General features: G+C 47.1%; 2 protein-coding genes across 4 annotated transcripts in view; one reads left to right on the forward strand and one right to left on the reverse strand.

Moving 5' to 3' along the window:
* Positions 1-793: 793 nt before the first annotated feature.
* Positions 794-19,203, forward strand: Gdf11 (growth differentiation factor 11). Of its 2 annotated transcripts, XM_090327086.1 has the most exons (4): positions 794-1,283; positions 6,021-6,418; positions 6,915-7,296; positions 19,101-19,203. In XM_090327086.1, the coding sequence occupies exons 1-3, from the start codon at positions 794-796 to the stop codon at positions 7,293-7,295; spliced, it is 1,269 nt and encodes a 422-aa protein (XP_090183212.1). In that variant the 3' UTR covers position 7,296; positions 19,101-19,203. The 2 variants fall into 2 exon arrangements, with proteins under 2 accessions (XP_090183212.1, XP_090183211.1); XM_090327085.1 differs by lacking the exon at positions 19,101-19,203 and having other exon boundaries at positions 6,915-10,628.
* The window catches only part of Sarnp (SAP domain containing ribonucleoprotein), a 39,638-nt gene continuing 30,726 nt past the window's right edge, over positions 16,513-25,424 (reverse strand). The window contains exons 9-10 of one of the 2 annotated variants that reach the window (XM_090327093.1): positions 20,450-20,539; positions 16,513-17,203 (exon numbers count right to left, since the gene is read on the reverse strand). In XM_090327093.1, coding sequence (XP_090183219.1) covers positions 17,162-17,203; positions 20,450-20,539 — 132 coding nt within the window. In that variant the 3' untranslated portion in view covers positions 16,513-17,161. The remainder of the gene's footprint in view (positions 17,204-20,449; positions 20,540-25,424) is intronic. The other variant, XM_090327090.1, reaches the window with a different exon arrangement.

The following is a 25,424-nucleotide window of genomic DNA, read 5'->3' on the forward strand; positions in this document are numbered from 1 at the left end:
CTGCAGAGTCTCTGCCTGGCCCAGCTCTCCGCATCGAGCTCGGCTCCTGGTGACTCCGGTGTCCCTGGGACCTGGTCTGGGCCCCCACCACGAGGCTCCCCGCTGCATCCCCGTCTCCGCGTCCGTCCTGACGCCTCTCGGGGTCCCCTCGGTTCCAGTGACACTTCCCTGTGGACGCGCCTCAGCTTTGTCTGACTCCCTAGCCCTGGTCTTTTCTTCTCTGCCTCTCAGTCTGTCTCTGTCTCTGGCCAAGTCTCTCCCCACTCCGACTCCTCTTTGTTTGCCCCTCTCCCCTCGGCCTCCGGGTCCCTCCGGATCCGACCCTTTCCCCCACCCCATCCCTAAGCGTCCCCCCTCTCCCTCAACCCACCGGGCCCGCACCTTCCTCTGGGCCGGGGCTCCCTCCCTCCGCGCCCGGTCCCTCCCTCCCGCCCTCCCTCTCTCCCTCTCCCTCGCTTTTCCTCCGCTCTCTCCAGCTCCCTCTCTCGCCTCGGATGACAGCGCTACCTCTTTTGTTGGCTTCGCAGCCAATCGCGGCCGCTGACGACACGGGGGCCGGGGCTATAAAGGGCCTGGCCCGGGCCCGGGCCCCCCCAGCCGCCCGCCCCGGCCGCCCGCCCGCCCCGCCCGCGCGCCCGCCGCCCCCGGCCCCCCGGCCCCCCCTCGGCCGGGCAGCCCCCCAATCCCGCGCCGCCCGGACCCCCTCCTCCTCCTCCCCTCCTCCCCGCCCCCTCCCCGCGGGACTCCGGCGTCCCCGCCCCCCAGTCCTCCTCCTCCTCCCCTCCCCTGCAGCATGGTGCTCGCGGCCCCGCTGCTGCTGGGCTTCCTGCTCCTCGCCCTGGAGCTGCGGCCCCGGGGGGAGGCGGCCGAGGGCCCCGCGGCGGCGGCGGCGGCGGCGGCGGCGGCGGCGGGGGCCGAGGCCGGGGCCGGGGTCGGGGCCGGGGCTGGGGCCGGGGCCGCCGGGGCCGGGGGGCAGCGCGCGAGCCGGCCCGCGCCGTCGGCGGCGCCCGAGCCGGACGGCTGTCCGGTGTGCGTGTGGCGGCAGCACAGCCGCGAGCTGCGGCTGGAGAGCATCAAGTCGCAGATCCTGAGCAAACTGCGGCTCAAGGAGGCGCCCAACATCAGCCGCGAGGTGGTGAAGCAGCTGCTGCCCAAGGCGCCGCCGCTGCAGCAGATCCTGGACCTGCACGACTTCCAGGGCGACGCGCTGCAGCCCGAGGACTTCCTGGAGGAGGACGAGTACCACGCCACCACCGAGACCGTCATCAGCATGGCCCAGGAGAGTAAGTGCGCGCGCGGCGGCGGCGGGGCGGCGGGGCGGCGCGGGCGCGGGGCCGTGCGCGCTCGGCTCGGGGAAAGCGGGGCGCCCCCGGCAAAGGCAAAAAGCAAAACAGAACAAAAACTTGACTTAGGGAGCGGGGGCCGCTCGGAAGAACTTTTCCTTATCCTGAGCGGCGAGGATGGGCAGCGGAGTGGCTGCACGCCCGGTCCCGGGCGGCTGGGACTGAGAAGGGGAGGGGGAAGCCCTGCGCGGCACACCCCCCCCCCCCGGCTGTGCGGCTTGGAGTCCGGGGACCGCCACCAAGGGGACCCCCCCCCACACCGGCTTGCCCCGAAGGGCCGTGCGGGACCCTCGCAGTCCAGTCCAGTCCCGGGATGGCCGCAGTGCACCGCCCCGCGGCTCCGCCCCGCGCCCAGCCCGGCGGGGCTGCGGAGCCCGGAATGTCCCTTTCACCGGTCCCAGCAATGGGATCCCAGCCCAGCTGGCACCTCCACCTCCCGCCTGAACCCCGTCTCCAGGCTGGGTTCTCCCAGTTACTGACGAGAGCTCGGGGAACTCCACTCCGGGCGCCGCGGGTCGGGGCGGGCTTCTCCCACCGGAGCGTCCGGCCCTTATTCTGCGCTGTACCCGCAGGAGCCCGAGGGAGATCCGGGGAGAACAGAGAAAGAACTAGATGGGGAGGAGGTGGGGGGGCCGCGGGTGAGACCCAGGCATCCGAGCTCCTGACCAAACGGAAGATGAACATGCTAACAGACATGTGCTGCTTTGAAATTTTATGGCCTGGAAAATCCAAGCCAATACTACTACCCCCACCTCCAGTCCTCCCTAGGGTCAGGTGACTCCCTCTTCCCCTCTCCTGCTGGGCCCCCCCTCCCTCCCCCCCATCTCCAGGGAACCAGGCCTCTCTCTATTCCCCAGTGCAATGGCACACACACTCGCACATACTCTTTGGTTTTATGGCTCTGGACAGCAGAGGAGGGAGACTGGTTTATTGGCAGATGGGTCATAAAAAGCTGGGGGGTGAGGGGAGTCCTTAATGGCCCACCCCCCCGCGTGAGAGGCACAGGACCCCAGGTGTGAGGCGGAGTGCCTGCAGCCTGCCACCCTTCGTTCCTTCTGCAGAACTTCACTCCACAGTACTTGGGCAGTGGTGTGAAGAGAACTGAAAAGAGCCGGGAGATTAAAGTTGATGGCTGGTGACATGGAGATGTGGTATGGGGGTTCCTTAGTCTTCCTTGTGTTTCTAGGTTTCTGCTTTGAGGAGCTAATCGGAGATTGACTGAGGGCAGGAACGGTAAAGCATTCTAGAAAATAAGTTGTGGAGGAATTCCAACCCAGAGTGCGCTGGAAAAAGGCAGGGTGCGGAGTGCAAGAGACAGTCAAGTCTGGGTGCTGTCGTGTGAGGACGTGCAGGCAGGGTGGAAGGGTTTCTAGGTTGTGATGTGCTTGCTGCACCATCTCAGCATCCCTTAACTTTAAAGCCTGAGCCCACAGTTAGCTCTGGTAGTGGGTGTGCAAGAAGGGAAGGGATCCTGCGTGCAGGACTGGACAGTGCAGTCCATCCGCTGGATCTTACCCCAGCTGCCCCTTTTAGTCCCACCCCAGGACTTGGGTAAGTAGGACTAGATTTCCAGCCAGGTATTGTACGGCCCCTTTAAGAGTCTAGCAGTGCTCTTAAGACCGGGAGGGGGAGTGGAGGGGAGGGGAGGGAGAGAGGGGAAAAGGAAAAAGAGACTTTTATAGTCTAATCCCCAGGGACCCGCTTTAATAAGAGACTTGTGCTCTGCTAATCGGGGGAGGTGTTTGTCAGCAGAGATGGCCTCTGCTCCCCTCCCCCTGCCTCCCCTCCCCCAGCCCTCTACAGTGGACCCCAGCCCCCACCTTGCTCAGGCTGCTATGCCTGCCTGCCCTAGTTCCCTCGACCCTCACAGGCTCTCTCACCCCAGCCTTCATCCTGGGAACCCAGCCCCCTGCCCTTCCGGAGCCAAGCCCAGCCCCTTAGTTTGTCTCTGTGGCACACCCCTTGAGGCCCCTGCCCTCTCAGCCCCAACCTTCTGCCCCCAGGCCTCCCAGCCTGAGTAGGGAGAGGGTGTGTAGTGGGGGGGGAAGGGGAGGCAGTGATCTGGGAGGGGGTTGGGCCTTAGCTGAAAATAGTGCAGTGACCTCTCTTCCCCCACCAGCACCGCCTACTAAACCTGACCTGCTGCCAGCCACCAACCAAATGAATCCAACACAGATGTGGCCCCTTCCCCTCCCCATGAGTGCTGGGGAAGGGGGGTGGCATGTGTTGGGGACATTCTCAAGCCCCACTTCCCACTGTAGCTTTACCTGCTTCCCCTTTGTCTCTCCCTCTGCACCCTTTCTGCTCTTTTCTTTACCCCACTAGGTTGTGCTCCCTCTTAGCTCTAGCTTAACTCCTACCACTCCTTTCCAGTTCACTACCTCAGTCTTCTCCAATCCCCCAACTCACTTCTTCCCTTACAGTGGCCTTCCTGCTTGCTCAGTTCCTGAGCATTCATTCCCAAGTCTCTTCTCACACCCACCTCCTCTCCACCTCCTGTCTCTCCATTTCTCCCCTCCTTTTCCCCACACGCACAGAAAAAGTGTAGGTTTGAGGATTCTCTAGGGCAGGTGAAGATTGAGGACAGGGAACCAAATCCTGGCTCAGCTTTGATAGTGACATAGGCCTAGAGCTTAGAGAGTTAAACCAACATTTAAATACTGAAAATTACCTGAACCACACTGAGAAATGTGTTAGGTAAGGAGTCAGGCAATAGTTAAAATCCACTGAAGGCCCGGATGGTGGCTCACACCCATAATCCTAGCTACTCGGGAGGCTGCTATTTGAGGATCAGGGTTCTAAGCCAGCCCAGGCAGAAAAGTCTGTGCCACTTATCTCCAATAAACTACTCAGAAAAAGCTGGAAGTGACATGGTGGCTCAAGTGGTAGGACACTAGCCTTGAACACAAAGAGGCTGACTTCAAGCCCCAGTACTGGTTAAAAACAAAAACCAAACTCACTGGGGCAGTAACCAAAGAACAGAGTTTAGGAAAAACTGAGGTCCTTGCCAGTATAATATAAGATCCAGGAGTTCCATGGAATGTTGAATTCAGCTTTGCACACTGTAAGAAATCTGTTCTCTAGGAGATGAATTGTCAATGGCAAAACCCAGGTAATTTTTATGGTGCAATCAGGCACATTATGCCATGTGGATTGTTGCTTGTCATTCCAGATCTTACTAGTAGCTTCCCTGCCCCAGCTACTACTCTTCTAATCTCTGAATCTCCACTCCCCAAACCCTGCTCCACTGCACCTCTACTGAAGCTTCTGCCAGTAGAGTAACTGGGAGGACTAACAGAGCACGGGGACCTCAGAAGAACCAAGAAAAGATGCTACAGAAGAACTTTTTGTATCATGTTCTGAATATATGGAAATCATTAAGCACTTTCCTTCCCATCTCATCTTCTGGGGGGGGGGGTGTTGATGGGAGACAACATAGACTACTCCTTCAGAATGTGAAACCTGGGTATGAAAGAGTTCACAATTGAGGGCATTCCCACTGGTTTAAGAGATTAGGAAGAAGGGAGCAAAAATGGAACTGAGAGGAAGAAACAGGGGGTGTATATTGAGAATCAGTATCTCTCAATGTCCACTGATGGTCCTGAACAAGGGAAAATGGATCAGAATGTAAGGTTTGTAAACACTGTAGCAGTAGACTGAGGAACTAAAGAGAGCTTAAGGGAGAAAAAGACAATTGCCAATAGTTAATCTGATGTGCTGAAAACTATTTCAGACACTTTGTGCAAATAGGAGAAAATGAGTTTTTCCTTTCCTCAAAAGCTGGGGCAGTGTGTGGGCACCATGACTCAGACCTGTGTCATCCCAGCTGCTTGGGAGGTGAAGATAGGAGGAAACGGTCAGCCTGGGCAAAAAGCCTGAGTCCCTATCTGAACAATTCGTAAAGCTAAAAATACTGGGGTATGAACCAAGTGTTAGAATGCTTGACTATCAAATACAAGACCCTGAGCTAAAATCCCAGCCTCACAAGAAGGGAGGAAGGGCAGGAGAGGTGGGGCAGTAATGATAGTGAGGAAGGAGGAATGGGCAATCTGGTAGGTGTAAAGGAATAAGAAGCCTAGATCTGAGTTCTATACTCTCTCTGGACCTCTCAGATCTCCTCTAAGACCATTTTCTTTCGGGGATGGGGTAATCTCAGGAGGCTGAGATCTGAGGATCAAGGTTCAAAGCCAGCCTGGGCACAAAAGAACATGAGACTCTTATCTTCTTCAGTTAACCTCCAGAAAATGGGAAGTGGGGCTTGGCTCAAGGGCAAGTGGTAGCCTTGAGCTGAAGAGCTCAGGGACAACACCCAGGCAGAGATCAAGCCCCATGACCCCCCCCCACACACACACACAAAAAAAAAACCCACTGAAGATTCAGAAAAGTCTGGAGTCTTACATGCTTGGAAAGCCCTGGAGGGAAGTATCACCTAAAAACTAGCTTTATAGGTCATTTGATATGAAGGAGACATATATTTTAGGGTAACTGGTACAGATCAGTAAAGCCTAACAGCCGTCACCTTAGAGAGGAGACACTCCCGGGTACCAGAGGCTCGGGAGAAGGGTAAAGAAGAACTGGAAAACTCAGGCTCAGAAGAACCTGCCAGTGCCACCCAGGGTTGCTGAAGCTCTCCACAAACACTCTTTGCTGATGCTGTGCCCCCTTCTCTCTTATCAGCGGACCCTGCAGTGCAGACAGATGGCAGCCCTCTCTGTTGCCATTTCCACTTCAGCCCCAAGGTGATGTTCACAAAGGTACTGAAGGCCCAGCTGTGGGTGTACCTTCGGCCGGTGCCCCGCCCTGCCACAGTCTACCTGCAGATCTTGCGACTGAAACCCCTAACTGGGGAAGGGACCACAGGGGGAGGGGGTGGAGGCCGACGTCACATCCGTATCCGTTCACTCAAGATTGAGCTACACTCACGCTCCGGCCATTGGCAGAGCATCGACTTCAAGCAAGTGCTACACAGCTGGTTTCGCCAGCCACAGAGCAACTGGGGCATCGAGATCAACGCCTTTGATCCCAGTGGCACAGACCTGGCTGTCACCTCCCTGGGGCCAGGAGCTGAGGGGCTGGTGAGCAGGGGGCCTGAAGTGGTGGTGGATATAGCCCTGAGGAGGTGGGGATGTTAGAAAAAGTAGCCTAGGCAGTAGGCCTGGGATGGGATTGGGGACCAGTATTGTTTTTCTGGGGTCAGGAGCTGATTCTGGATGTGTTAAGAGTGGCAATTATAACTATCCAAGGACCCATGCCAGGCAAACAGCTGAAAACTGGATGTGGGGTGAGAAAGATGTCGGTGAACGGGAGATCCGTGGGAACACTGGCTCTCTGTGAGGCCCTGGGCCAAGGTGCTGATGAGGCTCAGGTTGCTAGAAAAGGTCGGGGCAGGTGAGTTGAGATGGTTAGGTGACAACGTGTGTAGAATGTAAGTTCTGGGGGTAGTAGTGATAGAACAGCCAGGAAGTCCATAGTTTCCTGTGATGGCCTTGTGAGAGGCAGGAGGGAAAGGAACAGGGAAGATCTACTGTTCAGGGCTATGTCACATCTCTTTCCCCTCTCCCTGACCCTCAGCACCCTTTCATGGAGCTTCGAGTCCTAGAGAACACAAAACGGTCCCGGCGGAACCTGGGCCTGGATTGTGATGAGCACTCAAGCGAGTCCCGATGCTGCCGATATCCCCTCACAGTGGACTTTGAGGCTTTTGGCTGGGACTGGATCATCGCACCTAAGCGCTACAAAGCCAACTACTGCTCCGGCCAATGTGAATACATGTTCATGCAAAAGTATCCACACACCCATTTGGTGCAACAAGCCAATCCAAGAGGCTCTGCTGGGCCCTGCTGCACCCCAACCAAGATGTCCCCAATCAACATGCTCTACTTCAATGACAAGCAGCAGATTATCTACGGCAAGATTCCTGGCATGGTGGTGGATCGCTGTGGCTGCTCTTAAGGTGGGAGACAGTGGATGGCCTCCCCCACAGACCCTTCCCCAAGACTCCCAGCCCTGGCCCTAGTTCCCCCATGCCCTACAGCTCCCTCAGCCTCTTCCCATGAACACCACACCTCGTTCCCTGACCATGCAGAGTGCAATACAACAGAGGGAGGCAAGTGGGGATTGAGGGGTGAGGGCTGGGGAGAGAGGGACAGGAGGGGCATGATCAGGGAGAGCAGGGCCAGAGGTTTGCAGATGAGAAGGTTTGGCAAGAAGATAGAGATGTAGAGATAGGTAGAGATGGAGGAATAGAGACAGGAGCAAACTGAGCAGCATGGAAAAGGCAAAGGGACAAAGGCAGACGAGACAAGAGACAAACGCTGAGAAAGAGACAGAGATGGAGTAATAAATGAAAGGCCCATGCCAGGCCTCCTTTTTTTCTACTGGCAAGGTGAGAGGCTTGGTCTAGTTTGGGGAGTTCCCCTGACTACTCAGTAGGAAGAAATCAAATATCCATTCTTAGGTTCTTCCCTCTCCCTCCAAAAGTTGCCAGGGGAAGGGAAAACAAAGACAGGGGCAAAAGTAAGGATTTGGGAATTTTATTTATTTATTTATTGACTTTTTTTTTTTTTTTGGTATTTGGCTTTACTGGAATGGGGGCCCTGCCCATTGTGCCCCATGTGTTCCTTATTCCTCAAACCCTGCTCTTCCCCAATACCCACTTAAGCACTTGTGTAAAGCCTCCAGGGTTGGGAATGGAATTGAAGGGCAAGAGGGCTCACATGTGAAGTTTCTACCCCATAATCATCCTAATTAACCTTTTTGAGCCAAATGGGGTTGAGCTGAGTGTTCATGGAGACAGGTTAGGGTTTAAGAGCTGGGAGTGGGGCGGGAGGGGGAGGTGGGAGGGGGGAAGAGGGAGCCCTCAACATCCAGGATCTATATATGAGATGAGAGCCACTAAACTAACCCTCAGGCTCACCTTTATGGTATTATTTTGCCAGGGGGAGGGGGGTACAACCTGCTTATGCCCAAATTCCCCTCAGCCAAGAGACCAAAGAGAGCCTGTGGAATGCCCCTGCTCCCAGCCTCTATCTTCAGGTCAAGAAAAACGGAAAAAAAAGAAAAAAGAAAAAAAAGAAAAAAGAAAGAAAAAAGAAAAAAAAAAGTGCAGATCCCAGAGTCCTCCAGGTCTGGGAAGGGTTAGAAAGGGTCTAGGAAGTAGTCAAGAGGCTGAAGGTCACAGGGCACTTGAATCCAAATCACTGCTCTGGGCTAGGGAATAAAGCCAGTAGACCAAGGTGGAAGGGATTCTGGAGGTGGGGACATTTTAGTCCCCCAACCCCCAATGCTCAGGGTAGAAGGAGGGAGAACAAGGGAGTAGAGTGTCTATAACTTTTATCTTTTATTTTTGGAAAATAGTATCTGGCAACAGGGAGGGGTAGGACAGTGGGGTAAGGCACATGACAAGGCCAGTTATAGCAGAGGATGAGAAGGACGAAGACCCTCTATTTGGAAGGCTACAGCATGGGCAGACGTTCCCACTTCAAGCCACTAGTTGAGCCCCTTCATTCCTTTCACAATCCTGACCCACCCTCCTCTGGACTCACTGTGCCTCAGTTTCTTCCCCTCGATGGAATGGAAAATGACAGCACCCGCCACAGCCAAGAGATGAATTCTGAGCACTTACCACGGGCACTTTATGGACATAAAATACCTCTCGCTGTGGGACTAGATAACCAGGGCACCAGAGTGGTGGTGAAGAGATGTGAGGCTTAGCGGAGTCACAGGCTTTGCAGTACAAGTTCCCTTCTGCTGCCCAGCTGGACAATGCCTGAAGCCACGGAGTTGAGAATCTATACCCTTATTCATACCTCACCAGCTACCTCCTGGCTCCAGCGAAAAGCCTGGAGGGAGGAAGGGAGGAAAAGAGGGTGCAGCAAAACAATTCTCTCCAAATAGAGTCGATAGTTATGGTCTGGTAGAAACAAACAACACTGAAGTAAAAGCACAAGCTGGTGAGCAAGCCTAGAAGGTTTGTTTTCCTGAGCCCATGTCTCTCCTGCTTAGACCAGACCACAGAAGGGGTAAAGGTATGTCATCAACCTTGGGAAGGTGATATTGCTAAGTCTTGGCACCTTTCTCTTATTCTCATAGTGAGAAAATGAGCTAAGGTGCTTTATAAAGGAACAAGTGACTTTCCAACTCACTTTCCATATGGCAGCCATGTTAACCCCAAGCCACTACTCTGGCACTGTTCTTCATCCCTCCTGCTCCAGTCCTAGAGAACAAGACACCCTTGACTTCAACACTATTTACATTTCCTTGGTGGACAGATAGGAACAGAAAAGTGAAGATGCTTTCCTTGGAGGCCCAAAAGGCCTCTTGATACTGGATGGGGTGGGGGTCGAGCAGTGGGCACCAGCCAACTTCCCTCAATAGTCTAGAGTTAGGGCATGAAACTTGGAGGACGTTTAAAACATGACCCCTTTATTACCATTGAAAAGAGCTTTGCAAGGAGGGCGGGCTCTCTTGTAAGTCTAAAAGCTGAAGTTTCCCGCATTCTTATCCATCCCCAGAGAGGCATGGGAATAAAGAGGCTTGGGGACATGACACAGCTTCCTAGAGGGAGCCCTTACCCCCATCACACACGTTTCATGTGTGTGGATCTGGTCAGTGCCCCTCTACACATAGCAGTTTTTAGTGTAATTATTTACTTTGTGTATTTGTTACACCATGTGTGTGACTGCCTTTGTTTGTTAAGGGTGTCTGAGGGATACTGGAATGCCAGAAAAGGACTTCTTCACTGAGATCAAGGCTTCCTGGAAAGAGGAACCATGCAAAAAGGCCATCAGGCAGTTTTCAAGTTATGTGACAGAGGGCAAAGATGGCCATAGGGTGCTCTGAGTTTTGGGATGGTCACATGACACAATCCAGCACTTGAACCTGAAAAAAGAAAAATAAAAGCAGTCAAAGAGTTTAGAATTCAGTGCTGACCTCTTCTGCCTAATCAAGTGTCACATTTACACCATGGAGACCAGGAACTGAAGAGGATCTAGAGGGGTCCTTGGAGCAAGACAGAAAACACTGAAGGACTGTGGGATGAGGGTTGAAACACAGAAGACAGGAAAGGGAAGGGATTTAACCATTGTTTACTAGTGAGTCTGAATTCTTCTCTGGAAAATCCTCCGAAGACATTTCTGAATCTCCTCAGAATCAAAATGAAGTTCTCGTGAGATAATCTAATGTCTCTCCTACTCTGCAGTACTTACTCCTAGGTAGCTGTCACTAAAATCCACAAACCACACCAACACCCATTTCATTTTACCTGTTAAACAAGCACCTCAAACACAGAGCTCACCACAAAAATTGTCCCTGTATAGGCACAGCATCATGCATTCCTGCGACATGAGAGCTGAAGGTGTCAAGAGAATCTTGCCCAGTTTACATAAAAAAGTAAAGATGAGAGGTGGAGATTGAAGGATTATGTCTAGATGCCAGCTTGAGCAAAACAAAGATCTTTTTTTTTTCCTGGTGGGTCATGGGACTTGTACTCGGCCTGGGTGTTGTCCCTGAGCTCTTCAGCTCAAGGCTACCACCTTGAACTCAGGGCCTGAGCAGTGTCCTTGGGCTTTCTCAAGGCTAGTGCTCCACCACTTGAGCCACAGCAGTACTTCCTGCTCACACTCTCTTTTTTTGGTGGGTCATGGGGCTTGAACTAGGCCTGGGAGCTGTCCCTGAGTTCTTCAGCTCTAGGCTACCTCCCTACCCTTGAGCCAAACCTCACTTCCCATTTTCTAGGTTAGGTGGAGATAGGAGTCTCAGGTCCTTTTGTGTCCGGGCTGGCTTTGAACCTTGATCCTCAGATCTCAGCCTCCTGAGTAGCTGATTATAGGCATGACCCATCACAGGCTAGGAGATCCTATCTTAACAGAAAAATCTGGGCAAGGGGTTATAGGTTTGTGATCCCAGCTAAGGCAGGAAGTATACACAGGATTGCAGTCCAAGACAGTCTAGGGAAAAGGTCAGACATTATTTCTTAAAAATAACCAGAACAAAAGGGGTTAAGGCATGGCTCAAAGCAGGAGAGTACTCTGTAAAGCTTTGGGTGTAAGCCCCAGAACTGCCCAAAATAAACAACAGAAAACTCACATGACATCAACCTGATCCAACATGAAGGAGAAGATCTAGTGAGGGTTTCAATGTATTTCTCCTATACCATGACTATACTGCCTGACCCAGACCAACTACAAAACAAGTTTGGAACAGGTAAAATTTGAAACGGGATAAATGCTACATTTCTGTATTTTCCTCCAAAGGAGCTCCTTTTTCTTCTTCTTGTGCTAGTAATGGGGCTTGAACAGAGGGCCAGACACACTCACTTGGCTTACATGTTCAGTTCAGCTGGCACTCTACCTCTCCACATGTATCCCTAACATTTCAACCGAGCCAACGATAGGTTTTCTCTTCCTATTACTCAGTATATATAAGGGGACAAATGGCCTTTTTTTAAAAGAACTTTTCTCCCCTTTTGCCAGTACTGAGGCCTCAACTCAGAGCCCTTGTGCTCTCTTGGCCTTTTTGCTCAAGGCTATTGCTCTACCACTTCATCAACACTTCTACTTCCAGATTTTTACTGGTTAATCAGAGTTGAGTCTCACTGACGTTTCATTTCTGGTGGGTCAAGGGGCTTGAACACTGGGGCCTGGGTACTGTCCCTGAGCTCTTCAGCTCAAGGCTACCGCCCTATCCTTTGAGCTAAGCCCCACTTCCCGTTTTCTAGAGGTTAACTGGAGTTAGAGTCTCAGGTCCTTTCATGCCCAGGCGCTTTGAACCTTCATCCTCAGATCTCAGCCTCCCGAGTAGCTAGGATTACAGGCATGAGCCACCGTGCCTAGTTCACTGACTTTTCTTCCTCAACTTTCCCAGGCTGGCTTAAAACTATTAATGCTCAGATCTCAATCTTATGAGAAGTTAGGATTACAGGCATGAGCCCCCTCATTTCCCAAACCTTCTCCCAAGAAAATGAATACTTATCTCATACTCTGCATTTCACCAGGTTTTCCATGTGAGGAGCAGCAAGAGGAAAAATCAATGCCCCCCCCCCCCATGACAGGACCGGCTTTTCTGCCAATGAGCTAGAGCTATGAGAGTACCTAGAATGCGGCTTCCTCCTCCCCGCCTCCCGCCAGTCCTGGGACTGAACTCAGGGCCTGAGCATTGTCCTCGGGCTTCTTCCTTAAGGCTAGGGTTCTGCCACTTGAGCAACAGCACCACTTCTGGTTTTCTGGTGGCTAATTGAAAATGATAATCTCATAGACTTTAGTACTTGTGCTGGTACCATGTGGTACTGAGGAATTGAACCTGGGTCTTTGCGCATGCTAGGCAAGCACTGTACCATTAAGCCAAATGCCTGGCCTACAATTCTTTTCTTTTCATTTGGGCCTTGAACTCAGGCCAGGTACTGTCCTTGGGTTTTTCTCAAGGCTAACACTTTACCACTTGAGCCAGAGCACCATTTCCAGCCTTTATCAAGGTATGCAGTACCAAGGAATCAAACCCGGGACTTCATGCATGCTAGGCAAGCACTCCAACACTAGGCCATGCTCCAGGCTCCAGCACCTAGAATTCTTTGCAGACTACACGAAAACCAATTGTATGAGTAAGCACATGAATACATACACAGGCTCAAACTATCCCACTCAACCTCTATTCTTTAACTGGAACCTATTCTAAATAAATAAATAAATAAATAAATAAAGCCATTTAGTTAAAGTCCTAATTGAATTTTAATAAGCCTAAGAGCTAATATTTATTGACTGATAGCTATGCAAAGTAGAGCATGCAATTCCTGCTAGGTACATAATATAGGATCAGCTAATTTTCATAGTAACCTTTTTAACAGTCTAGAAAATCAAAATTTAATAATTTGTCCAGGTATCAGAGCGTAGAACAAAGAAATACATCTAAGTACTTAACACTATTACATTTTAGTGTATTTTATTTTGTCATTACTGATATAAGAGGTGGAAAACTAAATATAGGGACAACAAAGAAGAAAAATAATGGAAAAATTAGAACTACCATGTGCTTTTACAGTTTAAAAAGTGTGAAACTTTTCATTTTCAATCCCCTTGAAGGAAAAACAAGGGTTTAGAAACACCAAGAGAAGGCAAGGTTAGGTTTGGAAACAATTTCAGTAGTCACAAGTGGCATTGACTGTGAGAAGCTTCATAGAAGAAAACGGGAAAAACTGTATCCTGTCTTAATGATCTGACCTTCTTCTTCCTTCTTTCCCTCCCTTTCCATGTGAAGCATAGAAAGAAGACTTAGCTGAACACCAACAAGTTCTGCTTATTGACACCTTCCTGTAGCTCTCACCTCCACACAAGGTTCTAGCTTTCCGCTTTCAGTAATTCTCAAGAAATGGGGCAGGAAAAAGACATTTTAGGGATGGTAGGGATAACAGAACTATCCTAGAAAAGTACAAAAAACTACCGATTTACAGCAAAGGAAGCTTGTTCTCCTCTGCAATATATATATTTAGTGGGTCATGGGGCTTGAACTCGGGGCCTAGGTTCTGTCCCTGAGCTCTTCAGCTCAAGGGTACCGCCCTACCCCTTGAGCCACAGCCCCACTTCCAGCTTTTTCTGTGATTAATTGGAGCTAAGAGTCTCACAGGGCTGGGAATGTGTGTGGAAAAGCTTTCCTAGCATGCATGAAGCCCTGGGCTCAGAACCACACACACAGAAAAGCAATTAGTGACACTCTGGCTCAAGTGGTATAGCATTAACATTGAGCATAAAAAGTTCAGGGACAGTATCCAGGTCCTGAGTTCAAGCCCCAGGGCTGGCCAAATAACAAAACAAAAGTTTCATGAACTTTCCTGGTCAGTCTGGCTTTGAACTGTAATCCTCAGATCCCAGCCTCTGGTGTAAGAGCTAGGATGACAGGCATGAACCACCCCCTTCCGTCCAAATATCTTTCATATAAGAGCTTCAAGAAATGCAGGGAACAGAACAGCTGTAGAACAAGGATAAGTCAACTGACCACATCTGGATGCTAAATCATCCAGGGGAGTAAGAATAGGGGATAGAAGAGTACTTGAGGGGGGCCGGGAGCATGGCCTAGTGATACATTGCTTGCCTAGCATGCATGAAGACCCCAGTTCGATTCCTCAGTACCACGTACACAGAAAAAGCTGGAAGTGGTGCTATGGATCAAGTGGTAGAGCTCTAGCCTTGAGAAAGTCCAAGGTCAAGGCTGGGAGTTTGACCTAGTAGTAGAGTGCTTGCCTAGCATGCACGAAGACTCCGGGTTTGAATCCTCAGTATCACAAATATAGAAAAGCTGGAAGTGAGGGCCAGGAGTGTAGCCTAGTGGTAAACTCTTACCACTAGCATGTCGAAGCCCTGTACTGCATACTAAGAAAAAGCTGGAAGTGGTGTTGTGGCCCAAGTGGCAGATTCCTAGCCTTGAGCAACTAGTGTCCATGCCCAGGCCATGAGTTCAGGCCCCAGGACTGAAGGAAAACAAACAAACAAAAAAATCGAAGACAGTATGGCCGGGACTGTAGCCTAGTGGTAGAGTGCTTGTCTAGCATACATGAAGACTCAGGTTTAGTTTTTCGGTACCATATACACTGAAAAAAGCCAGAAGTGGTGCTGTGACTCAGTAGGAGAGCTCTAGCCTTGAAAAAAATCCCAAGGACAAGCCGGACACGGTGGCTCATGTCTGCAATCACACCTATTCAGGAGGCTGAAATCTGAGGATCAAGGTCAAAGCAAGCCTGGACACTAAGGTCTGTGAGACTCTTCTCTCCAATTCACCACCAGAATACCAGAAGTGGCACTGTGGCTCAAGGGGTAGAGTGGCAGCCTTAACCTAAATAGCTCAGGGACAGTGCCCAGGCCCCGAACTCAAGCCCCACAACTAACCAAACAAAAAACTAAGGAATAATGTTCAGGCCCTGAGTTCAAGTCCCAGTACCAGCACAAAAGAGGGAGAAAGAAACAAAAAAACAGCGATTTTTGGTCTAGGAGCATAGCTTAGTGGTAGAGTGCTCCCCTAGCATGCATGAAGCCCTGGGTTCGATTCCTCAGTACCACATACACAGGAAAAGCCAAAGTAGCACTATGGCTCAAGTGACAGAGGACTAGCCTTGAGCAAAAAGTGTCCAAGGACAGTGCCCAGGCACTGAGTTCAAGTCCCAGGACTGGCAAAACAAAACTAAAAACCCCTAAATACTAGGTCTCAAACATACATACACAATTTCAAGTGCAAGCAAACAAGCAGTCTGCTTGGGGACAGCCTATTTTTTCTAATCGGGAGGCTCTGCAAGAATAATTATTTTCAGCATCCGGGAGCATAGTCTAGTGGTAGAGTGTTTGCCTAGCATACGTGAAGCCCTGGCTTCAATTCCTTGGTACTACACATACAGAAAAAGCCAGAAGTGGTGCTGTGGTTCAAATGATAAGAGTGCTAGCCTCAAGAAAGCCCAAAGACAATGCCTAGGCCCTGAGTTCAAACACAATGACTGGCAATACATACATACATACATACATACATACATACATACATACATACATACATACATACATACACACACACACACACACACACACACACACACACACTTTTTTCAATACTCAAGAAACATCAATGCCAAAACATCAATAGCACATTTAAATGAATCAGAATAAACTAGCACCCTAGTTTAACTTAATGGACTTGATGAGAAAGTAGAGGTGGGGTTGAGAGTATAACTAAGTGCTCAGTGGTACAGTATTTGTCTAGCATGTGCAAGGCTCTAGGTTTAATCTTTAGCATGTGCACACGGATACACATACGCACCCCAGGAGCTAGTAGCTCATGTCTGTAATTCTAGCTACTCAGGAAGCTGAGATCAGAGAATCAGCCAGCCTGGTTAGAAAAATACATGAGATTCCATCTCCAAATTAACCAACAAAAAAAGCCAGGCTAGATGCATGATTCAAGTGATAGAGCACCAGTGGAACAAATACAAGGATCTGAATTCTACGTCTAGTTCTAGCAAACAATGAACAATAACAATAAAAGAAGTATCTTGTCCCGATGCTTATATTCCAGTGATGTAGGGAATGATGCTAAACACCTCTGACACCTGTCATGCTTTATCTAAGGGACATTCAGACCATTTAATCTACATGAACTGTAAAACAAACAAGGTAAAATATAAACTTTTGATATCAGTACCATGATAGACATCCTGGAAAATAGGGCCTTTCTTACTGTGAGATTCTGACACATTTTATCCAACAATAAGCATACAGAGGTTTATCAATTGTTAGCCTTTACAGTTATATCCTGTGCAGTTCTTAAGACTCCCAAAGTTCTATTTTATCTCATGATCACTTAACCTGCTGAAGCAAATTCAAGAGGTAACTTGACCTCTTCACAAAGGATGCCTGTGAGTGTAAAGATGAGAATAAATAGGCTTAGAAGGTAGACTCAATCCTTTCTTATCTTCTTTTCCCAAGGATAAAAGAATTATGGCTCTAATATTTGCCCCTGAAGCTCCCTTCATCTGATCTGATCTGGCTCTGAGAACTTAAAGGAGCACCTAATAAAACACACTGTTCTATTTTCTCTTTCCTTTTTTTTTTTTTTTATTAACAAGCAAAGTAACTAAAAACAAAAACACAACAACCTTAAAGTTGGAATAGCAGTAAGTCCAAATGCTGCTGGAGTTCACAGATGTACCTGGGGTACATACTCCCTCACTGGGAGCAGGACGTAGTAGACATGTGACTGTGCACTGATATATATATATATATATGTAACCAAGAAGAACCATAGAAATGGATGGAAACCACTGGAGAACAGAAAGCATGAAGAACTTTCCATCATGCAATCCCAAAGCGCTCTGCTCTTTTCCTCTTCTTTGCCTGTGAGGAAAAAGCAAGATTTGATTGTTAAAACAATAGGTTCTTGGCTGCTTTAACAGAAACTCACATGAACTGTCACAAGGTCAGAGGAACGATGGACTTGAAGCCAGAGACTTCATTCCTGAGTCCTTTTACTTATCCAGTTCAAACTGGGAAGATTTAGAGGAAAAGGAGGATGAGGAAAAAGTATTACTGAAAAGTGAGACAGGAAGGGAGAAAGAAAATGATAGAAATGGGAAAGATTTTTGTGAAGGAACATAGTGGAACTCATCTCTACTCTCAGCAATCAGAAGGCTGAGATAGAAGGATCACAAGTTCAGGGCCAGCCTGGGCAACATAGTAAAACCCTGCCTGATTACATTAAAACAAACAAGACAAAACCTGCCAAAGGATAGCTCCACTTTGAGAAGACGCTATTCTGGAAATACAGCTAGGGGAGTCTTCCACTTAGTGGGGAGCTGGAAGACTTGAGAAGACAAAAAGGGGTAACCAGTGCTAACCAATGAGGGAGTATTCTGCTCTAAGCAGGCAGTAGTAGGACTTAGGCATAGCCTCATGACTCAGATCCACAGAGAAGCAAGCAAATCTTCAACGCTAACAGAATAAATTAGTGGAGAGTTCTAGCCATAGCATTAGAGAGATGACACAAAATTAGACAGAAGGGCTGGATCAAAAAAGCATTCTAGCCTCTCATCCTCTGACACACAGGAGACTTTTCAACCCAACCCAATCAAATCCCTTCCACTCAGACGAGTTTTCAATTATGGACAGCACCCTACCAACCTGAGTCATGTCTCCAGTCTAGCTCTTTTGCTGGTTAACTGGAGACTGATCTAGGGCTTGAACTCAGGGCCTGGGCACTGTCTTTTTTTTTTTTGGCTTTTTTCCCCCCTCCCAAGGCTAGTGTTCTACTACTTGAGCTACAGCTCCACTTTTGGCTTTTTTTTTTTTTCCTGTGTATGTGGTACCAAGGAATTGAACCTGGGCTTTGTGCATGCTAGACAAGCACTCTACCCTATCATGGACTATTCTTGTCTGGGTGGCCTTGAACTTCAATCCTTAGATAGCAGTCTCCTGTACAACAGGGATTACAAGCGCAAGCCACCAGTACTCAGATTAATACAATTTGTATATGTACATGCGAATACTTGTGTATACACTAGTACAGTCTTGAACTCAGGGCCCGGGTGCTATCATTTGCATTTTTGCTTAAGGATAGTACTCTACCACTTGGGCTACAGCTCTACTTCCAACTTTTTGGTGGTTACTTGAACAGTCTCATGGGATTTCCTCCCCAGACTGGCTTTGAACCACAATCCTCAGATCTCACTCTCCTAAATTACTAGGATTATAGGTATAAGCCATGGGTGCCCAGCTTAATACAGATTATTTACTTTATTTTGCCATACCTGGGGCTTGAACTTAGGGCCTGAGCACTGTCCTTGAGTTTCTTTTGCATAAGCCTAGCATTCTATTACTTGAGCCACAGTGGCATTTCTGGCTATTTTTGTTTATGTGATACTGAAGAATCTAACTCAGGCCTTCATGCACGCTAGGAAGGTAATATTTCACTAGGCCACCTTCCCAGCCCAATACAAACTTTAAAAGAAAGCTGAATACAGGAATGGAGGCATGGCTCACTAAAAAAGCCCCTGTACCCTGCCAGAAAAGTCTTTATTCTCCTTAACTTGGGCTAGGACAAATATATTTACTTGGTGAACATGCTTAGTTTAACAATAGTTTCCCCTGTATGAAGAGAATAATTCTAGCCAGTTTAAACAAGTCTAAGTTTACTTCATGATCATCCTGGTAAATGAATATGTAAGCAGATACTTAACAATGTAAGTATTTTATACTCAGTAGTACAAAGAATATAATTCCTTTTGTTTTTTCCTAGTGGTAAATATAAACTGATCCAGCTTACTCATAAGACCCTGGGTCGTATTCTGGCTTATGTTCACAGCAGCTCGTGGGGGCTCATACCTGCAAGCCCCAGCCACTTAGAACTTGACCACAGTTCAAAGCCAGCTCATGTATGAAAGTGAGACTCTTGTCTCCACTAAACTACTGAAAATGCCTGAAGTGAAGCTCAAGTAGTAGAAGTGGCTCAAGTGGTAGAGTGCTAGTCTTGAGCAAAAAGAAGATCACAGACAAAGCTGGGGTCCTGAATTCAAGCCCCAGGCCAGCACAAAAAACAAACAAACAAACAAACAAAGACTATGGGTAAGGAAATAAATTTTCAAGACTATCTCTAGAAATAGAAGAAAACCTAGATTATAGACATAAGAAACATTATATATGCTTTGACACTCAAGAAGCTTCTTGTAAATCAACAGATATAATTTCAATCATCCATTATATATACTCCTGTTGATACCCAGACACTATTAGATATAAATAAATAAGTTTAATTATCAATGCTCGTTCTCAGGGAATGTCAATTACTCCAGGGGAATCTGAGGTATAGATGAATAGGTCTTTAAAAAAGTCACTGGGGGGCTGAGGGTTTTGGCCTAGTGGTAGAGTGCTTGCCTAGCAGGTATGAAGACCTGGATTCGATTCCTCAGTACCACATACATAGAAAAAAGCTGGAAGTGGTGCTGAGGCTCAAGTGGTAGAGCTCTAGCCTTGAGAAAGTCCAAGGACAGTGCTCAGGCCCTGAGCTCAAGCCCAGGACTGGCAAAAAAAAAAAAGTCACCGGGCTTGCGAGGTGGCTAACGCCTGTAATCCTAGCTACTTAGAAGGCTAAGTTTTATTTTAAGAAACTTAATTGTAAAAGTATAAAAATGAGAAGCCTCATTTGTGTCCACTACTCTATATTAGAAAGTAATTAGGCACAAGAACTAGTTGTGGCTTTCATTAACTGATAAAAGAAACATGCCCAGAAGAAAATAATAATAAGCACTGTTGAATAAACATTTTTGAATACTGACAATAAGACAGGCCACCATTCTTAAGCACTTTGAATAAAGCCATCCCCTTTTCACATAGAATCATGTCACTTCATTCTAAAAATCCTAGTCTGAAGTAAAAATATCCCCACTCTTCACACAGTGAAACCAAGGCTTAGCAGAGTACTGTAATTTATAAATGGAGTCCTATATATTTGATAAAAAAATTATCAAGCAAAAGGAGTATCTTGTCATTTGGGCATTTAAGAAGTAGGGCAGAGAAATAAGGTGTTTTCTCCAACATATTCGTATCATTTATTTCACTTTCACAGCTCTATGAAACGTTCTATTTTACCTCTGAATCCTCTGTGGTTCCAGTTCCAGCTGAACTTGTGACAATTCCAAATCGTTCTTTCCTCTTTTTCAGTTTCTCATCATCTTCAGACTGTTCAAAGACCAAAACAAAACAAAAAATGAAGTGAAATAAATCAATCTTTTATTCATAAAGAATACAGAAATAAAATGAATAAAGCTTGGAGGTGGGAGTGCAGCCTACTGGTAGAGTGCTCTCCACCAGTGGGTCTGATTTCTCAATACCACATACTCAGAAAAAGCCGGAGGTCAGCACTGTGGCTCAAGTGCAGAGCACTAGCTTTGAGCAGAAAGTATCCAAGGATAATGCCCAGGTCCTGAGTTCAAGCCCCAGGACTGGCAAAAAAAAAAAAAAGGAATAGAGGGAAGGAAGGAGGGAGGAAAAGAATGGGATAACATCCAGACCCAAAGTTAAAGCCCCAGGACTGATGAGGGGAGGGAGGAAGAAAAAGAAAGAAAATATGGTAGATACACACAATGGAATTCACTCCTCCATTAGAATGATACTGTATGGAAATGGAAAGACTTGGAAAAAAATTATATAAGCAAATTAAACCAGACTGAAAGAAACATAGTCTGCATGGATTCATTCATTATAGTAACTAAAATGTGCCTATGATTCTGCAAGTAAACTCACTGGATGGTACAAGACAAAAAATACACCCGGACATGATAAATCAGGACTCCAGACATTTACAGTTAGACCAATTGAGGATATTCTTAGAAGAGGATCACAAAGGCTCAGTAGCTATGTGTATATGATCACATAAAATAATTTTATAGAAATGAACTCCAAGAAGCCGGGCGCAGTGGCTCATGCCTGTAATCCTAGCTACTCAGAAGGCTAACATCTAAGGGTCAAGGTTCGAAGCCAGCACAAGCACTAAGGTCCTTGAGATTCTCATTTTCAATTAGCCACCGGAAAACCAAAAGTGGCGCTATGGCTCAAGGGGTAAGGCAATAACCCAGCATCCAGGCCCAGAGTTCAAGTCCCACCGCTAACCAAAAAAAAAAAAAAAAAAAAAGAGAGAGAGAGAGAGAAATAGTTACCTGGCATATTGTATGTACATTTGTTTATTTGAAATAGGAAAGGGAAGGGGGGAAAACAAGATAATTGGGAGGGGGTGTGGGGGAGGGAAACGGGGACAAAAACACGAGAAGGGGTATCAATGTGTGAGAAGTAATCTACCTACTACCTGGTGGATATAACTGTAACCCCTCAATACATTACAATAAAAAAGAAAATGAACTACAAGCAATTAGAACAAGAGCCACCCCACCTCTGCCGCCTCTGTTGCTGTTTTTGTTTTACCTTTGTCTTGTATGTAAATTTACTTTTTTTTGATGGGGGTAAAGAAAGGATGGAACACGGGTGAACAAATACAGCAGTGTCACTAGATACTATGCTGAAATGAACTATACAACTTGTAGGTGGCAACAGGAGGGGAAAACAATGACAGTGAAGGAAGGAGTGATGCTCTGTACTCATTATCTAACGTATGTAACTGTAATCCACTTGTATATCACCTTTATAATAACTATACACACACACACACATACACACACACCTATACATATAGAACGATAGATTCAAAGAAATAGCCATTCCAGTTGTTGAAATACAGTATGAAATTGTAAGGAACAATAACCCCTCCATTGTTTTTTTCGCCCCCCTCCAGTCCTGGGGCTTGAATCAGAGCCTGGGTGCCCAGGCCACTGTTTTTCATAATAATTAAAAAATTTTAGGGCCGGGAGTTTGGCCTAGTGATTAAAGTGCTTGCCTAGCATGCACAAAGACCCGGGTTCGATTCTTTGGTACCACATACATAGAAAAAAAGCCAGAAGTGGTGCTGTGGCTCAAGTGGTAGAGCTCTAGCCTTGAGAAAGTCCAAGGACAGTGCTCAGGCCCTGAGCTCAAGCCCAGGACTGGCAAAAAAAAAAAAAAAAAAAGTTTTAACATGAGAAGGGGTATCAATATGTATAAGTAATGCACCTATGAACCTGACAATTGTAACTGTAACCCCTCTATACATTATCCAGACAATAAAAAATAAAAATAAAAAAAAATTTTAAAAAGCCAGATGCAGTGGCTCATGCCTGTAACCATAGCTACTCAGAAGGCTGAGAACTGAGGATCACAGTTGAGAGCCAGCCTGGTCACTAAAAAGTCTGTGAAACTCTTATCTTCAATTAATCACCAGAAAATCAAAAGTGGCATTGTGGCTCAAGAAGCAGGATGGTAGCCTTGAGCTGAAGAGCTCAGGGATAACTCCCAGGCCCAGAGTTCAAGTCCCACAACCTACAAAAAAACAACAACAAAAAAGGGCGGGAGCAGGAACATGGCCTAGTTAGGTAGATTACTTGCCTACCATGCACAGAGCCCTTGGTCGATTCCTCAGTACCACACACACAGAAAAAGCTGGGAAGTGGTGCTATGGCTCAAGTGGTAGAGCCACTTGAGTGAGTAGGCCCAAGGTCAGTGTCCAGGCCTTGAGTTCAAGCCCCAGGACGGGCAAAATAATAACAATAATAAAATAATAATTGTAACAGTTCCAACAAACATCAAGCCCCACCACATATTTACTGTATGTGTCAAAAGGAAAATTGTACTGATTTTTTAATGCTACCACTAAGATAAAACCAAGTAAGATATAATGGAGACTGCATAACAGAGTTTTAGAAGAAATAAAGGAACATATCTTTTTGGAAAGAGGAAAGATGAACGTTATACTGAACTATCACTATAAACTTTTTGTTACTGGTGATGGTCATGGGACTTAAACTCAGGCCTGGGCACTGTCCCTGAGCTCTTTTTGCTCAAAGCTAGCACTCTACCATTTTAAGCCACATTTCAATTTCTAGTTTTGGGATAGTTAATAGTCTCACAGACTTCTCTGCCCAGGCCTGCTTTGAACCATGATCCTCAGATTGTGATCCTGTGAGGCCCTCAGATCTCAGCCTCCAGAGCAGCAACTAGGTGTTTTTGTTTTTAAGAAACAAATTCAGTTCAGTGCTAAGGGTACTTTAGCATTCAGAGAACACATTAAACCTGAAAGCTAGTATAAATCCCTTCCACAAATTAAAAATGCCTATGTCCACCTAGAAGTAGGGAACAGAGGAAGGAAGATAGCCTTTTTCTTTGTTCTTTATTTTGCTACAACTAGAAATTAAATTTATTTCCTTTTGAGCTCAAAGGTGAATAATGAAGAGTAGGAAGAAAAATAATGAGGACTCACTTCTCTAGCTAAGGCTAGTTTTCTCCATGACCTTTCTTTTCATATCAGATCTCTGGGGCAAAAAATAAACCTAATACAGCTTTTTAACTCCCTATAAACAGCCTGTGCTTCCCTACTCAACCAGTACCATCAACTCCCCTCGTGGCCTCCCCTTCCTTCTTACCCTGCAGGAAAGTGCATGCCTAGTAAATCAATACAGTTCTAATGATCTTTCTCACTTGACCCTTGTAACATGACCATGTCCCACGGAAACAAACATACAATAAACTTCACTCCATCTTCAGATCCTTGCTGACAGGTTTTGATTCATGGGATTTCGAGACCCATCTGAAAGAAATTACCTCAGTCAAAACTCATCTCTCTGCATTCATCAGGCCAATGCCCCCTCCTGCCATGCTCACGTGCACAAATGGGGTTACATATCTGCAGAAGCACTGACCTCACTAGCTCCCTGTCAAACACATTTGTAAACCTTTCTGGGAATCACCATTATTGCATTTTGCCATTATATAACAAAGACAGTACCAAAGTGAGTGCTTTTCTCAAAATTCATTCTTTCCTTGTTTCTCTTTTATATTTGGTAAATCTTTAAGACATAAAGAAAATAACACATGCTAAAGGAAATTACTGAGACATTACTCCAAGACACCCATATATATACAGAAATTTGGTACACAGAAACTACCACATAAAAGGCAGTAACTACTGGGGCTTGCATAGCATACACGAAGACCTGGGTTTAATTCCTCTGTACCACATACATAGAAAAAAGCTGAAATGGTGCTGTGGCTCAAGTGGACAGTGCTCAGGCCCTGAGTCCAAGCCCCAAGAGAGATGGAGAGAGAGGGAGAGATGGAGGGAGAGAGAGGGAGGGAGGGAGAGAGAGAAAAGGAGGGGAAGGAGGGGAGAGAGAGGGAGGGAGAGAGAGAGAGGGAGAGAAGGAGGGAGGTGGGGGAGAGAGGAGAGGGAGGGGTTGGGCTAGGAGTTTGGCTAGTAGTAGAGTGCTTGCCTAGTCGTAAGTGGCACGGTGACTCAATGTGGTGGAGCACTAGCACTAGCCTTGAGCTGAAAAGCTCAGGGACAGTGCCTAGGCCCTGAGTTCAAGCCCCACGACTGCAACCCCTAATATATATATGTGCTTCTTTAATTTTAAATTTTATTTATTTTTGCTATTTTTTGAGATTAATTTTTTTAAAGAATTTAACAACATTTTTACATCATATTTCAAATGACATGTTTAACAAACAAGTATTCAAGAAGATAATCTCCATATACAATCACTGGTACTTAAGATTTTAGAACATAATTAAAATTAGGCTGAGGGTTTTGTATGTAATACATATTAATCTATGCAATAAAACATTATGTCTACAGAGTCATATGTAATTTGTTAGCGTCTACCTTGTGAACTCTGTGAATCAGTGTAAACAGTACAATTGTATTTCTCTTACTGCTGCATGTCTGGAGCCGTGTGTGGGGGTGCTCCTTCCTTCCCTCCTGTGTTTGTACTGAGGCTAGCACTCTACTACTTGAACTACATTTTCACTTCAGGATTTTTGGTATGTAACTAGAGATGAGTTTCATGGACTTCCCTGCCAAGGGCAGCTTCCAACCACCATTCTCAGTCTCAGCCTTCTGAATAGCTTGGATTACAGGCATAAGCCACCAGTGCCCAGCTTTGTATCGCTTATTTCTGATGAATGATTTTGAAAATATTTCTTT

The sequence above is a fragment of the Megascapheus bottae genome, chromosome 2, assembly GCF_031878675.1.
Source record: "Megascapheus bottae isolate mThoBot1 chromosome 2, mThoBot2.hap1, whole genome shotgun sequence".
Taxonomy (NCBI): domain Eukaryota; kingdom Metazoa; phylum Chordata; class Mammalia; order Rodentia; family Geomyidae; genus Megascapheus; species Megascapheus bottae.

Excerpts from the sequence above, each read along its gene's own strand:
- Gdf11 (XM_090327086.1), top strand. The coding sequence starts at position 794 with ATGGTGCTCGCGGCCCCGCTGCTGCTGGGCTTCCTGCTCCTCGCCCTG. Across the intron at positions 1,284-6,020 it reads CATCAGCATGGCCCAGGAGA|CGGACCCTGCAGTGCAGACA; the intron begins GTAAGTGCGCGC and ends CTCTCTTATCAG. Across the intron at positions 6,419-6,914 it reads GGCCAGGAGCTGAGGGGCTG|CACCCTTTCATGGAGCTTCG; the intron begins GTGAGCAGGGGG and ends CCTGACCCTCAG.